This window comes from Manduca sexta, chromosome 19, assembly GCF_014839805.1.
Source record: "Manduca sexta isolate Smith_Timp_Sample1 chromosome 19, JHU_Msex_v1.0, whole genome shotgun sequence".
NCBI classification, from domain to species: domain Eukaryota; kingdom Metazoa; phylum Arthropoda; class Insecta; order Lepidoptera; family Sphingidae; genus Manduca; species Manduca sexta.
The window spans coordinates 14,217,967-14,231,098 of NC_051133.1; the positions used below are offsets into that span (position 1 = coordinate 14,217,967).

Here is a 13,132-nt window from a genome sequence, read left to right on the forward strand (position 1 = left end):
TCTAAACGCCCCAATAATTCTACTAGTGAAGAGTCGGGAAGATATAGCAAATCAAACTCACTGTAGCAATAGGATATAGAGGAAGAGTAATGAAGAGACAACATCGAAGGCAGAGATGACTGTATCCATTGGCCATTGAACCGAGCCCGCGCGCTACACTATACTAACATATCGTATTCCGACGATAGCTTCCCTGTTTTAGTGTTTACAAATTAACATTTAGAATTAACACTCAATTAGGAGCTTATACAGAATTTGTACTCTTAAAGCGTCCCGTCGCCGCTTGCACCCTTATAACACTCGTTTGCAAATCATATTGAGCTTAATGACAAGTTTCCATTACATAGGTAAGGGTAAACCGTAAAGATAATGAGAAATTATAACGTTGATTCGACAATTAAATTGATGCTTTACAACTAGGCTGTGTGCAATATAATTATCGCATATACAAATAAATTTAATTGCGTGTCAAAATTTGAATTGTTTAAAGGCAGGCGTGCGTGACTGATGTGAAGCGAAACACTGGTACGATTTGATATTGTCGACAGAGCACTACGAGTTCTAAAATAAATAATTTTGTGATACATAAATAATTTCCAAATAACATAATTGCGTGTTGACAGTGGCGTTTGTGGTGAGCGTTGCAAGTGGCTGATGTAAGGCATCGGGCGTGTGTCGCGCACATTCACTCATCTACCGGCAACAACGTTCATCTAAATCAAACAAAAATATCAAAGGCATATAAATTTAAATTCAATAGATATTTCATTAAAATATTTATAAATAAAATAATTTCGTTAAATCTAAAGGAAATATTTAAATCAATAGATCAATGGCAAATATAATCAGAATATTTAATAAAATTAGTCTTATGTTTTTGTTGAGTGAGTGCGGGCGACGTCGCGTGCCGAGGCACGGGTGTGAGTGGCGCCCGACGGAAACATGCGGCCTCGCCGCTTTACTCGCATTATTACCTTAAGAGATCATGCTGTCATTTGCTAAAACAAATATCCATGCCAAGTCTGACGGCGAGTTTTTAAAAATTGACCAAAATCCATGTGTGATGATATGGTCTTAACATTTGGCTGTAACCATCGCCTTTAACAAAAAAAAACAACTTGTCAATTTTTAAATAAACGAATCAGAATTGACACGATAAAACTTATAAAACGATAATACGTAGTAACTATTCTTATTATAAACATCCATACCTAAAACAATTTACAATAAGATTTTAACATATTAGAGAAAAAAAATAAAAAGAAATAAAGATAACCACCCAAAGGGCCCGGGAGTTGTGAGAATGACTCGAGCGCGCCCACTTGTAACGTTCTCGAAATTAAAATTACCATTTTTAAAAATTCTGTGACGTTGAATATTTGTGCAAAAATAATTCTATATTTACTAAACATGGACTTCAATTAAGGTACTAAATTATTTCAATATTTAGTTATTAAGGCGATACCTCAAGGTCCATTTTCATACATTTTGTTTCGCCTTTAATCATGGATATTTCGGCCTTTAAAATTTAATATGACGAAATTTTGAAGGCAGAAATATCCATGATTATTTTTACGTTTTTCTTTCAACTGCGAGAACTAATCACTAACTAGACGTGAATTTAAATTCTTTACTTGCCAATACTTGTTTAGTTACCCAGATTAAAGGTGAAACAAAATGTATGAAAATGGACCTTGAGGTATCGCCTTAAGTAAAAAGAAAACGTTTTTATGTCATTTTTACTTTTGAGATTTGTAAATAAAACTTCATCTTTCGAGTGCGTTAAAAATAAAACGATATAAGAGCCTCTGCATAACACTTTTTTGACGAGGAAACGTACTCTTGGTTCCATAGGTCGTCTACAATGCATTTTGGGCGCGTAAAATGGTGCAAAGGTAAACTGGCTAAGTAAATTCTCATCTAAACGAATCAATTATTGCTAGCAATAATAACTTCATGTAAATGAGGCTAAAGAAGTTAATAATATGGCTATGTCGTATGCGCGTTAAAAAAGTAATATCCAAAGGCCCTATTACATGATCAGTCGCTCAATTCAAATTAACAATTTGTTAAATGATAATATATTTATAACAAAAATATATTCATTCGTCTGTCTGGACGTGGTGCCTTTGCACGTTGTTTCATACAGTATCCCAGACTTAGCGGTTCACAGTTTTTTTTTGTTTTTTTTTTTTGGTACATTTATGCCCACATGAAGTTTAATCCAGCTGTGTAAATGACTCGTTGCTTTTTGGATAGAATAGCTACTTATATTAAAATAAAAGTAAATTCGCAAGAGATCAGCAATTAAAACAATAACATAACTGAATAAAAATAGGATATAATATTTTTTTGTCGGAAGTTCAGAGTTGGTAAACTATTATAAATTATAATATTGCTGTGTACTATAATTTTTAACTATATTGCAATATCAGATAATTTTAGTACTTTTTTTTAATTAAAAAAAGAGCAATTAATTTACAGTGTTGCCAATTATCTTTTCGGTAACAACGAATCATTTACACAGGACTCGTGTGACAATGAACTGAGATCAATAAAACTCAATATTAATACTTAACAAATACGATGTTAGTGAGTCTGTTGCGTGCAATCGTATTTCGTTTTTATGACATTAGCCATAGGGTTTAGATTTGCCGCGATTTTTTTGTTATTAAAGCAATATATGGACGTAACTAAAAACTTTAAAACGAAGATAATTTAGAATGTAATTGGCAATATTGGGATTGTAAACATCTGCCACGTTCGTCAAAGATTCAATTTTAATTAATTTATTATTAGAAAGAATTGCAACCTTTAAAACTAACTTAAGGCTGATAGGTAATGTGCCAAATGATGTGCATTAACAAGAACATTATAAGTGTTAGGGAAACTAGCTTGGTGTTCGAAATGAAGCACTCATAAATCTAATATATTATATTCTTTACTGTAGTAGTTTACATCGGTCTGGTAAAACTAAATAAATCTTCGCTAACTTTATTTCTGATAGCCCTCAATGACACCCGAATGTTCGTGTTACCAGATTAAAATAAAAACTACTTTTGGTAAAAATATATTATATTTCAACATAGTATACAATATTGTCCATAGTTACGCCCATATAGTTAAAGTTACATCTCATAGCCACAACGTAATCGTTAGTGTACCTGTTTAACGATGGAAATAAATTGTTAGACAATTACTTAAATTAAAACATAATAATTTTTGGTGGGTCTTCTCGTATTACGTGGACAGCCGCGGATTCAGTTCGGGTTCACGGGGGGACGCAACCTCCCATTCAATTTGTATAGTGAAATAACCTCAAAGTGTTAACCTGAAGCCGCGTCTGCGAGTTTTACCCAAATTGTCTCGAACCGTCAATCAAACATCCACAGATCTAAAAACTATTTGATTTTTAATAATATACAAGAAAAAAATAATTATATACAAAATATAAAGTATCTATACAACATTTGCGTAGAGCATTTCTTTTTATTAATATTATTTCTCATTTCGTGGAAATCGATAACAATAAGTACCTAGAGAGGTTGCTTCCAAAAAAAATTTCTCCTAAAAACGTTATAAAAATTTACATTCGATCATGTCCAATATGAATTATTTTTAATAAATAAATAATGAAAAAATAAAAGTGCTCGTTTTAGGTCGTAAAGGAAATATTGGGTTATGGTATGCTGGCAATAATATGAGAGCTTCGTGAAAATGTTGCTCGCTGATCACTAGCATACTTTGGGCCCTTGCGTCATGCGCAGAATTCAAAACTGTTATCGACATAAGCAAAATACAGAATGAAAGGACCAATATTTTATTAAATTTAATAAAAAAATTAATGGAATTTGAATTTTGATGTAGCAACTATAGACCTTAGTATTGCCAATTAAAAATGTCACGTTGCCAAATCAAAACTAATTTAATATTTCCTAAAACTTGCTCATTTCAAATACCGGTAACAATTTCGAAATCCACAAAATTTAATTTTTAAATACATGATTTAAAAATAATAAAATATAATGATTTTTCACATACATAATAGTGTTCATAACACGACAATGGAATAAGTGACGTCATGAAAAATAAAATTACAAAAATAAAACAAATGGTGTAAGGCGCAATCCCCGGAGCCAGGCTCCGGGACACAAACACAAAAGAAATCTGAAACGAAATATACTTTGAATGTAAATTTTTGGCAATTTTGTACTTGGTGATGGTCAGATGTGTAATGAGTGTGTTGCGTTGTGTGACGTGTGGTAATGTTGCGGCGCGGGCGCAGGTGTCGCCGTCGAGTCACTCTGTCGCGTGGAACCGTCGCTGGCGGTAACCGTTCAGTCACAGAAACAACATTCGCCTTAGTACATATCAACAAAATGTTCTACAGTTAACGTTACGCATGTATAACGTCGGGCGGACAGTGCCGGCTCCGCGAGCACCCCGCGAACATCGCGCGAACATACCGCGAACACCCCGCGAACATCCCGCGCCGCGCACCTCCCACCTGCAAACGTAACAGTAACATGTTACCGATTGGACTAACAATTACTGCACACTGCATACTGCATCAGCAGTTAACAATAAACAAAAATTACCGCTGTATTCATTTCTGAAACAGTTTCGTTTGCGGTCGGCGTTTGCAAATTCAGTTTGCAGTTGCGGTCGTTTGAGGTAGTTTCATTTCTTATTGTGGTTTGGCCGAAAATCCTTCAAGACTTGGGCCACATTACCGATGGGTAACACAGTTTTAACATATTAAAACTAGAACTGTTTACTTGTATTTATGAAACTATTTATAAAATGCATACTTTTTTATAGACAACTCATCGCCTTATATTTCGTATCTAATTTAAGAAGACGTCCCAAATTTCAATAGGAGATAAAAAAAAATAATTGTAGCAATATTTGCTGTTGGCAGGAACAACCATACAAAGGATGTAAGCTCGCGTTCTGGGATTAAGTAGGCTAAGATAACTGGTTTAAAACAGGCTAACCTAGTTGTATATGTGGACCCAACTCCGCTTAGCAACAGTGAGAGTCACTTTACCATGCATATATAAACAAAATAACATAATATTTAGTTAAAGGATCCCAGACACTTTTAGCAATACTCACCTAGACTCTCGTGGAGCGCGCGGCGCGCCTGGTGCGAGTGTGCGCGCTGGAGACGTGCGATGCGTGCGACACGTGCGACGCGTGCGCGTGCGTCACGTGCGTGTGGTACGGAGAGCGCGCGCGCAGTCGCCGCGCCGGCACGCCGACGCCGCTGTCGCCGCTGTGGCCCGACACCAGCGACTCGCTGTCGCTCTGGTTCGACGTGTAGCCGATCACGTCCACCTCGTCTGGAATGTGCAGATAGTGGGAATTAGAAAACATTCTTAGATTATACCGTCAAAATATTCTAAATAAAAAAATATTATTCAAAATAAAATTCTAAATATTTAGTCATAGTAAATATGTAGAGTTGCCAATATTTAATTTAAAATAACATGTTTATTTCTTTTTGTCACTTCACTTGTTAAGTAAGGATTAAACACTAACATAAACTAAATCAATAGAATAACTTTTATAAAGAAATGTACATATATTAAAGCAGAAGTCTTATTCTTGTTCCAAGTCAACTATATACAATTAAATTTACGCCTTCAAGAGAAGACGTTACGTACAAACAAACTGAGGATATTAAGTAAAAGGCGAAGGCAGCTCGGCGGTAATTTGGCCGCGAACTACTACCGCGCTCTCAATTGATTTACGTCTAGTTTTCCAACGTTTCGCGTAGATTTTCCTAGTTAACACTTTACTCATGCTATTTCGACGGTCGTATAATTGAGAAAAGTTATTTATTTCACCAGATAATTCTATCAAATTTTATCCGTCTTAAATCATTAAAAATAAAACAATCCTACAATCATAGAAAATCGATCTAATGTCATATCCGAGTGACATCATTAATATTACATCAAGCATCATGGCGGATTGTAATGGCGGTGGTTGGTTTCGCGCCAATTTTTTGTAATACATGTTCAATGGCCAATCGGAAAGCAGCGACACCGTCCCCCTTCTGCCCCACCCGGCGTCAAGGGCCGCGTTTTAAAAATGCATTGGACCGAGAAATCACGCTACAACTTTGCGTAGTTAGTAGTAAGAACGATTGCTAACTTTGCTAGCGATAAACATTGTTAACAAGTTACGTTATGTGCATTGATTTTGTTTGCAAGTGCAGTCGTGCAATTTAAACTTGAGCTGTTATTCTCTTCTTCAAAGTTTTCATAAGAAATATTATTATTGATGTACCTTACACGAGAGTATGACAAATAAGAGGAAACATCTTTGAAGTTTGCGTCGCAAGGGCTTACTTGTATCTCGTTATACAAATTATAAATAGATCAAATCGTTGATGCAATGTTCTTTGTAATATTATTAAACTTTTTTAAACATTGGGATTCTAACGTAATCCGGCGAGTAGTAATATAAACTTTCTACTATGCTATATTGCATTGCCTGGAATACAACTAGGAATAGGTTATAGGCATGTAATGGACCTAAACTAACTTGTCGCCATAGTACTTAAAATCCACAGGGCTGATAACTCGAGGAGGTAATAAATGCGATGCCGATCCTATTTTTTTACCAACTGGACATCGGATTCCAAATTGATTCAACGTGTTTAGTATTTTGTTACAGATATTTAACACCCTTGACAGGATACTTCGTTAAGAATAAAAAAGGATTATCTTAATACCAGACACCTAAAGCATATTTACCTCCTACCAATAAATATACAATTTAGTAAATATTACGCGAGAACAAAGCCTAGCACAAAATAACGAGACCTGATATCCAATTATTCGCATTTATATAATTAAACAAATCCCCTAGCTATTATACAGAATAATTCATTAGAGAAACGGGTTCAAATCAATAATGTATTAATTAAAACACGAGCTTGGACGGTCGGACGGACGGCAGCGCTAATGGCGCCCACCGTGGTGCACTCAATTGACGTTGAAATAAAACCGAGCCACTATATTACGTGATTATTTCCAGTTCCGACGCGTCGGTGCTGTGTGGGATGCAGTTAGGTTGTGATCTGGATATAAAATGAAGCGGAAGCAGTCGCGATTTATATTCTATTAATATGTTATATTTTATGGTGTGTTTACTTATTTTTTTATTGAATTTTTAAACTTCATAATTTCTACCTCAGGTTGGCCTTAGTATCTTAGTACAGTATTTAGACTACGTTGTGTTGCAAAATGCTGTCATCGATTGATGGTTTCCTTTAAGTACAAGCCACTAGCGCTGAAATTGTCAAATGTACTCTCTATTTTAATTTTATCCGTAGAAGCATTTTATATTTGTCAATGTTTTATATTTATTCTTCCCATCAAGTTGAAACCCATGTTCAAGTCTAAGTTTCTGAATTGGCACGAAAAATAAACCATTTATCTCTTAACATATTCTTTTTTTGAGGGGAACGACTCTTTATCGCTTTCACCACTTTATGTGGAACGGTTATGTTTCTTACGGCCTAATGTCCACACTTAGGAGGAGAGTAAACGAAATTCTCATTTAATACACGTGTAAATAATTACCAAATCGCTTCTGTTCCCGCTATACCTCCGCTTGTACAGCCAGCAACACTAACTTTGATCACGTAGATAACGAATACAATTTCGGGTTCGCTTTACATCACGGGTCGCTCGGACCGGGCCTTTATTGCGAATGCTTTAAGGGTTTGTACGCGAAATAAACATAGCAATTTCTGCAGTATTATAGTTTAATAAATTGCGTTATGCACTGAAATACATTATGTTTTCGAAATGTTGCCATGTTTATGAATACGCTTAATGAGAAAAGGAAGTAATTATTTAATGGAATTGACAGTTCCCAACAAATGCATTATTTGTGAAGGATCCACTTGTATTTGTTGAATTTATCCTTTTTGTTTAAATATATTTGGATGCGTAGACATATCTAAAACCACTTTAATAATTTCAAACTTTCAATGAAAGAAAGCCATAATTCACTTACCTATAGCACGAAATAGTCAATGTCCCGTGCCAAAACCTCACAAAACACAACTAAACATGTTAATAAAATAGCTACACGTAGACAGTGACCAATGAAATTGGACACAGCTACTTTCCTAAAAAATTAATAACCCTTAAATAAATTACATTATATTATTTCGTCGTCAAAGTTTAATATCCCATTTCTATAATAAAACCTATGTGAAGAGATCGAATACCCGAACGTGTATTCACGTCCGCGTTCCGCTCGACGTATAACCACGTCGGTGCAGTGACAGTGGCACTGTCGGCACTCGAGAGTGCAATATTACGAGCCGAGGATTTATTTCCGACAGAAATTGGATCGAGCGCTGTGACCGGCCTGTGTGCTGTGTATCGTCATGATACGTCGCTTGTTTATAAAACCGCTGTCATCTGAGGGCACTTTAATATTAAGTGGGAGGCAGGAGCTTGTTATTGTTTTTTTACAGAGTTTTGGAAGAGATAATAAACTATTGGAAGTATAAACGTCTCTCTGTAATCTCAGACTAAAGTAGGAAGATTGCGAAACCGATACAAATCGTAGAACATAGGTATTAGTATAAGTACCAGTGGAGAAAGGTGAAATTATCCATAAGGGAATCCGACACAACATATACTAATATGTATAAATGCAGCCTGCAAATCATTCTGATGATAAGAGATGCCAACAGGAATCAGGTTATATGGATTCATCGCAACTAGTAATAACCAAGTTCATAAAGGTATTTTAATACGAGCCGATTTGTTATGAGTCTGAACTCTAGTCTTGTGTTAAATGTAAGGGGTGGAGCCGGCGGTCTACGTCGAACGTGAATAATGGCGACATTTTAAACGCTTTTAGTATGTACTCTGTAATTACACCGGAAATTTCCTTCAATCAATACGTTTTACACTGCTTATTATCTTAGGAAATAGACAAAGGGAATATCTATCTAAACGAACAAAATAATTTGTGTGTAACTCTGCGTTATTCTAGTTTTATATTTATAAATTATATAATTTTTTACTATGTTAATATTGGTTGAATATCTTCCCTCGTTAATCTACCTTCTTTAGTCTCTGCACCATCCAAAAAGCGCCTTGGAGAAACAAAATGCCGTATACGTCCTATTAATTAATAAGAATAAATAAACCGTAATACTATGTTGTCGCACTTCTAATGGCAATGTGACAAATCTAAACCAATTCAGCGATTCAAACCTCAGTGCCACAGAATCCTTTATCACTTGGTATTTTAATATTGCATGAGATTCGTGGCTACGTACAAATTGATGTCGCAACGTGTATAGACGTATACGACGTACTATCAACTTCACTAATTAAGTACCGGATTATCAACGGGCGTTCGTTTCGACACGTCTAAATATTTTAAGGGCCTTAGCGACGTATCGAGGCGTTTAATGTGAGAAGATTCGGTGATAAATGAATGCCTTTGACGAGTTCTGGGTTAAGGATTTCGTGTTGATCGACTTTGAATATATTAATGATTAAGGGTGTGTTTTGCACTTCAATCGACGAAAAGGGTAACCGTATAAGGTGTCCGAAACATGAGATTGTGGAGATTAAATAAACCTAATGCCTTTCTTTTAAAGTCGGCAACTAAACCACGATTGCTTTTGAGTTTTTAAAAGCAAAAATAATTGATAGAAAGTCTTCATTTTATTCAAATACTATGAAACTCAGTTTTATTAAATATTATTTATTATTTTTGTTGTACTCATACGAACATACCTTTTTATAACGTAGGTATAATGTTACACATATCAAAAGAACTTAAATTTAATATTAAACATCTACGAATTATATTCACTATTCACAACCGAGTCATCAAATAATTTAAAGACACAGGTACGGATTAGGTACAGAGGGGGTTAGCCGGCGCGTGCCGTCTAGTTCGGGCCGATATTTCAGCGTTTGTTTGCCCCAGGAGGACATAAATTTAGGAGCATCTTGCTCGTAAGTCACCTGGAGACTTTACCAGTTAGAAGTGTGAATTGTCAATAGGCGAATTTATTATAGATGAGACCGTAATTTTGCAATAAAGATATATGTTAAATTAGTTTTTGAACAGACCTATGCAGGTCGGCGAACCTTATAATTATAAAACGCGTAAACCTATGTACTTATTGTATATATTTGTTATTGTATTATAATATTGTTAGAATAAAGATTGTTGTGAGGGTATTTGTGACACTCTTTTGTTATAAAAGCACTGAGCATTTGACAGACCGAGTCGGTCGTGGACAGTCGCAGCGATCGGTTGGTTGGTGTATTATTGGCGAAAGCATTTCTGTAGCCAGTGATGGTTCTTTTTATTTATTTAATCAACTCGCTCCCGTTTCTAACAATGTACATATAATAACAAAAAACACATATAGAAAATGCTCTCAGGTCTCGAATCAGATGAAACCTAATTGACCGATCACGGCACAAACTGTTCGGTCGTAAACAGATTCAAATTTCATTAAGGGGGTCGCGTCTCCCCCGGTCCCCAGCTGGCTACGTGTCTGTAAACAACAGTTTCGATCTTCACAGGGAATTACTATTTGCAACTTTTTTGTTTTGATGTTTTGTACAATATGCGTTGTGCGGGAGCCTTGTACGATAGATTTGTTTTACCTTCATCAACAAATAGTTCTTAATAATATTGCGAGTAAATATATTGTATTTGTATAGTTTCAAATATAATGTTTGACTGTAAATAAAACATATTTTTATAGTTTTTTTTAATTCTGGCCAGTATATCACTTCCAATCAAGGATTTATCAAAACAATATTTTGTTTAGCTCTCAAAAAGTATTTATAAAGAATCTTTATTCTTACTTACTCTTTCACGTCTTTAGGGATTCCAGTACGTAATTTTGTAATAAAAGAGGTACTTAATACCTTATACCTGTATATTTGTTTCAATTCAAACCAGTAGTTCTTAACATTGGCGCGTTCAAACTCATGCCTTTTATCCCCCAAAGGATAGAGACGTAACTGCTGCACCCACTTTTCGCCATGTGTATTCCGTCTCATAATAGGGCGCTAGCCTATCGCCATATCGGGCACAAAATCCAGACTTCGTGTTAATACTGACTACAAATAGCGCAGCGACTTAATAACTCAATTAGGCGAAATTTATGCACAATATTAAGATACAACATGTCAGCTATTTATATTTATGCTGTGAAAAATACAGAAAGCAATTCGCTTGAAATTAGGATCTCGTAAGACATTTGACGCGTGGGCAAATTGAATCTGATTCAAATTGGAATTCGAATTAGATTGTACGCGTGCGGGATGCGGGACCGGGATTGTGTTCCCGGACTTGTGATCATCTTGGTTTCGTAAATAATGTGCCATTGCATTTTTAAAGAGGCGTGTGTGTAGTGGCAGGTCAACTTAATTCTTAGGTCAAAGTGGACATTGAATAGCAATAGAGCTGAGCTGAACGTATTAAAGCAGCGATATTAGAGGTGGTTTAAACATTAGGTGTGTAGAATTTTAGTATTTTTAAATACCATTTTTATATATTGCTGTAATGACTTCGACCCCGCGTCCCTTGTTATTGAAAATAAGCAAACCATAGACCCTCATACCCCCTAAAGAGTTTACGTTATATTTGAAAAGCCCCTTACTTGAGAATAAGAGTATAAAAAAACTTAACTGTTCATAACTAAAATAAATTGTTTCAGACACATCTAATCGGTTCAAGACAATAAAATCTACAATAAATAACATCTCACAAATGATATTAGTCCTTGATATCAAAATTTGGATGCCACGATTCACAGGCTGTGATACTGGTAAAGTTTAGTTACTATTTAACTTTGAGTATTTTTCTCGAAACCGAAGACAAACACAAAAGTCACCTAATTTATCTCAGTGAGACAAAATTGTAAAATTTTAACCTCCATCAAAGCGAACTAACTTACTTCATTAAACGTCACAAAAGAAACTAATATATAACAGGAGACGCTATTTTATTTTAATTGTGACTAAATTAACAGAATTTAAAAATTGTAATTAGAAATTTTGTAGTCGGTTCTTTGTAGTTCATTTAAATTTTTATTCATCTCTTTGTAGTTTTTAACAATAAATTTTTCGTTGGGTTACTTGATGCTAATTTTTTACAATTTTGGATTAAATTGTGGAGTTTTTATTGTGTCAACAAAATTTATTTTAAAATGCAGATAATGTAAACTAATTAATATTCGTGTTGGCATAAATCTGCATACCTATTTGTAATTATTGACAGCACTTCCTATTGCGACTGGGAACAATACCGTACAACTGATAAATAACAAAAGGACAAAAATATTCAGTACGTAAAACATGGTATCTATTGAATTCAACAAATAAACTCGGACAAAGCGAGACAGATTAAATTTTTCGCCGCACGGTGTCACATTTTGCATTCGATGCGGTGTTCGCCGAGGTATGCAGCTATATTCAGCTATACGCAGCCGAAAACCGTGCAACCGGTACGCGCGATTTATTCAAAACAAAAGGCGGTACCTACTTTTATTACGCATGATATATTGTGTTCATAAAACGGGTATAAACCATCCGTTGCCTATCTCGTGTTTTTTGTCCTTTTCGCACTTATTCATGTTCATGTATCTCCATCTCGCTCCGTTTTCGACATTTGCGCGATATTATCCACTTTTGACATTACTTTCGTTTATGTGGCTAGAGTTTTTGTTGAGGAATCGAATTGACTCACTTTAAGCAATAAGGGCGGATCGTATGTGATGTATTTGAATAGCGAGCTGACGTTGAAAATGTCTTTTAGGGTTATACTTGTATGAACTATGAATATAGTGTGTGTATAGTGTAATATAGTAAAAGAATCTTTACAAGGCCACTGTAATTTTTAGAATTACGATTTAAAAACTAAATCCTATCTAACTTCTAAATAATAAATATGCAAAAGTTTGAGAAAATGTTTGGATGTTTGTTACAAGTAAACGCCAAAACAATTGAACGGATTTCGATGAAATTAGGCACATGGATAGACAATGTGTTGGTTTAACATATAGGCTACTTTTTATCCCAGTAATTTTGCTCCCATGAGAAATAATGAAATT

General features: G+C 35.1%; 1 protein-coding gene across 1 annotated transcript in view; it reads right to left on the bottom strand.

Moving 5' to 3' along the window:
- Nucleotides 1-2,498: 2,498 nt before the first annotated feature.
- Nucleotides 2,499-13,132, bottom strand: part of LOC119189854 (max dimerization protein 4-like) — a 26,245-nt gene continuing 15,611 nt past the window's right edge. Inside the window, exons 3-4 of the mRNA XM_037440538.1 lie at nt 5,119-5,345; nt 2,499-4,507 (exon numbers count right to left, since the gene is read on the bottom strand). Coding sequence (XP_037296435.1) covers nt 5,119-5,345 — 227 coding nt within the window. The 3' untranslated portion in view covers nt 2,499-4,507. The remainder of the gene's footprint in view (nt 4,508-5,118; nt 5,346-13,132) is intronic.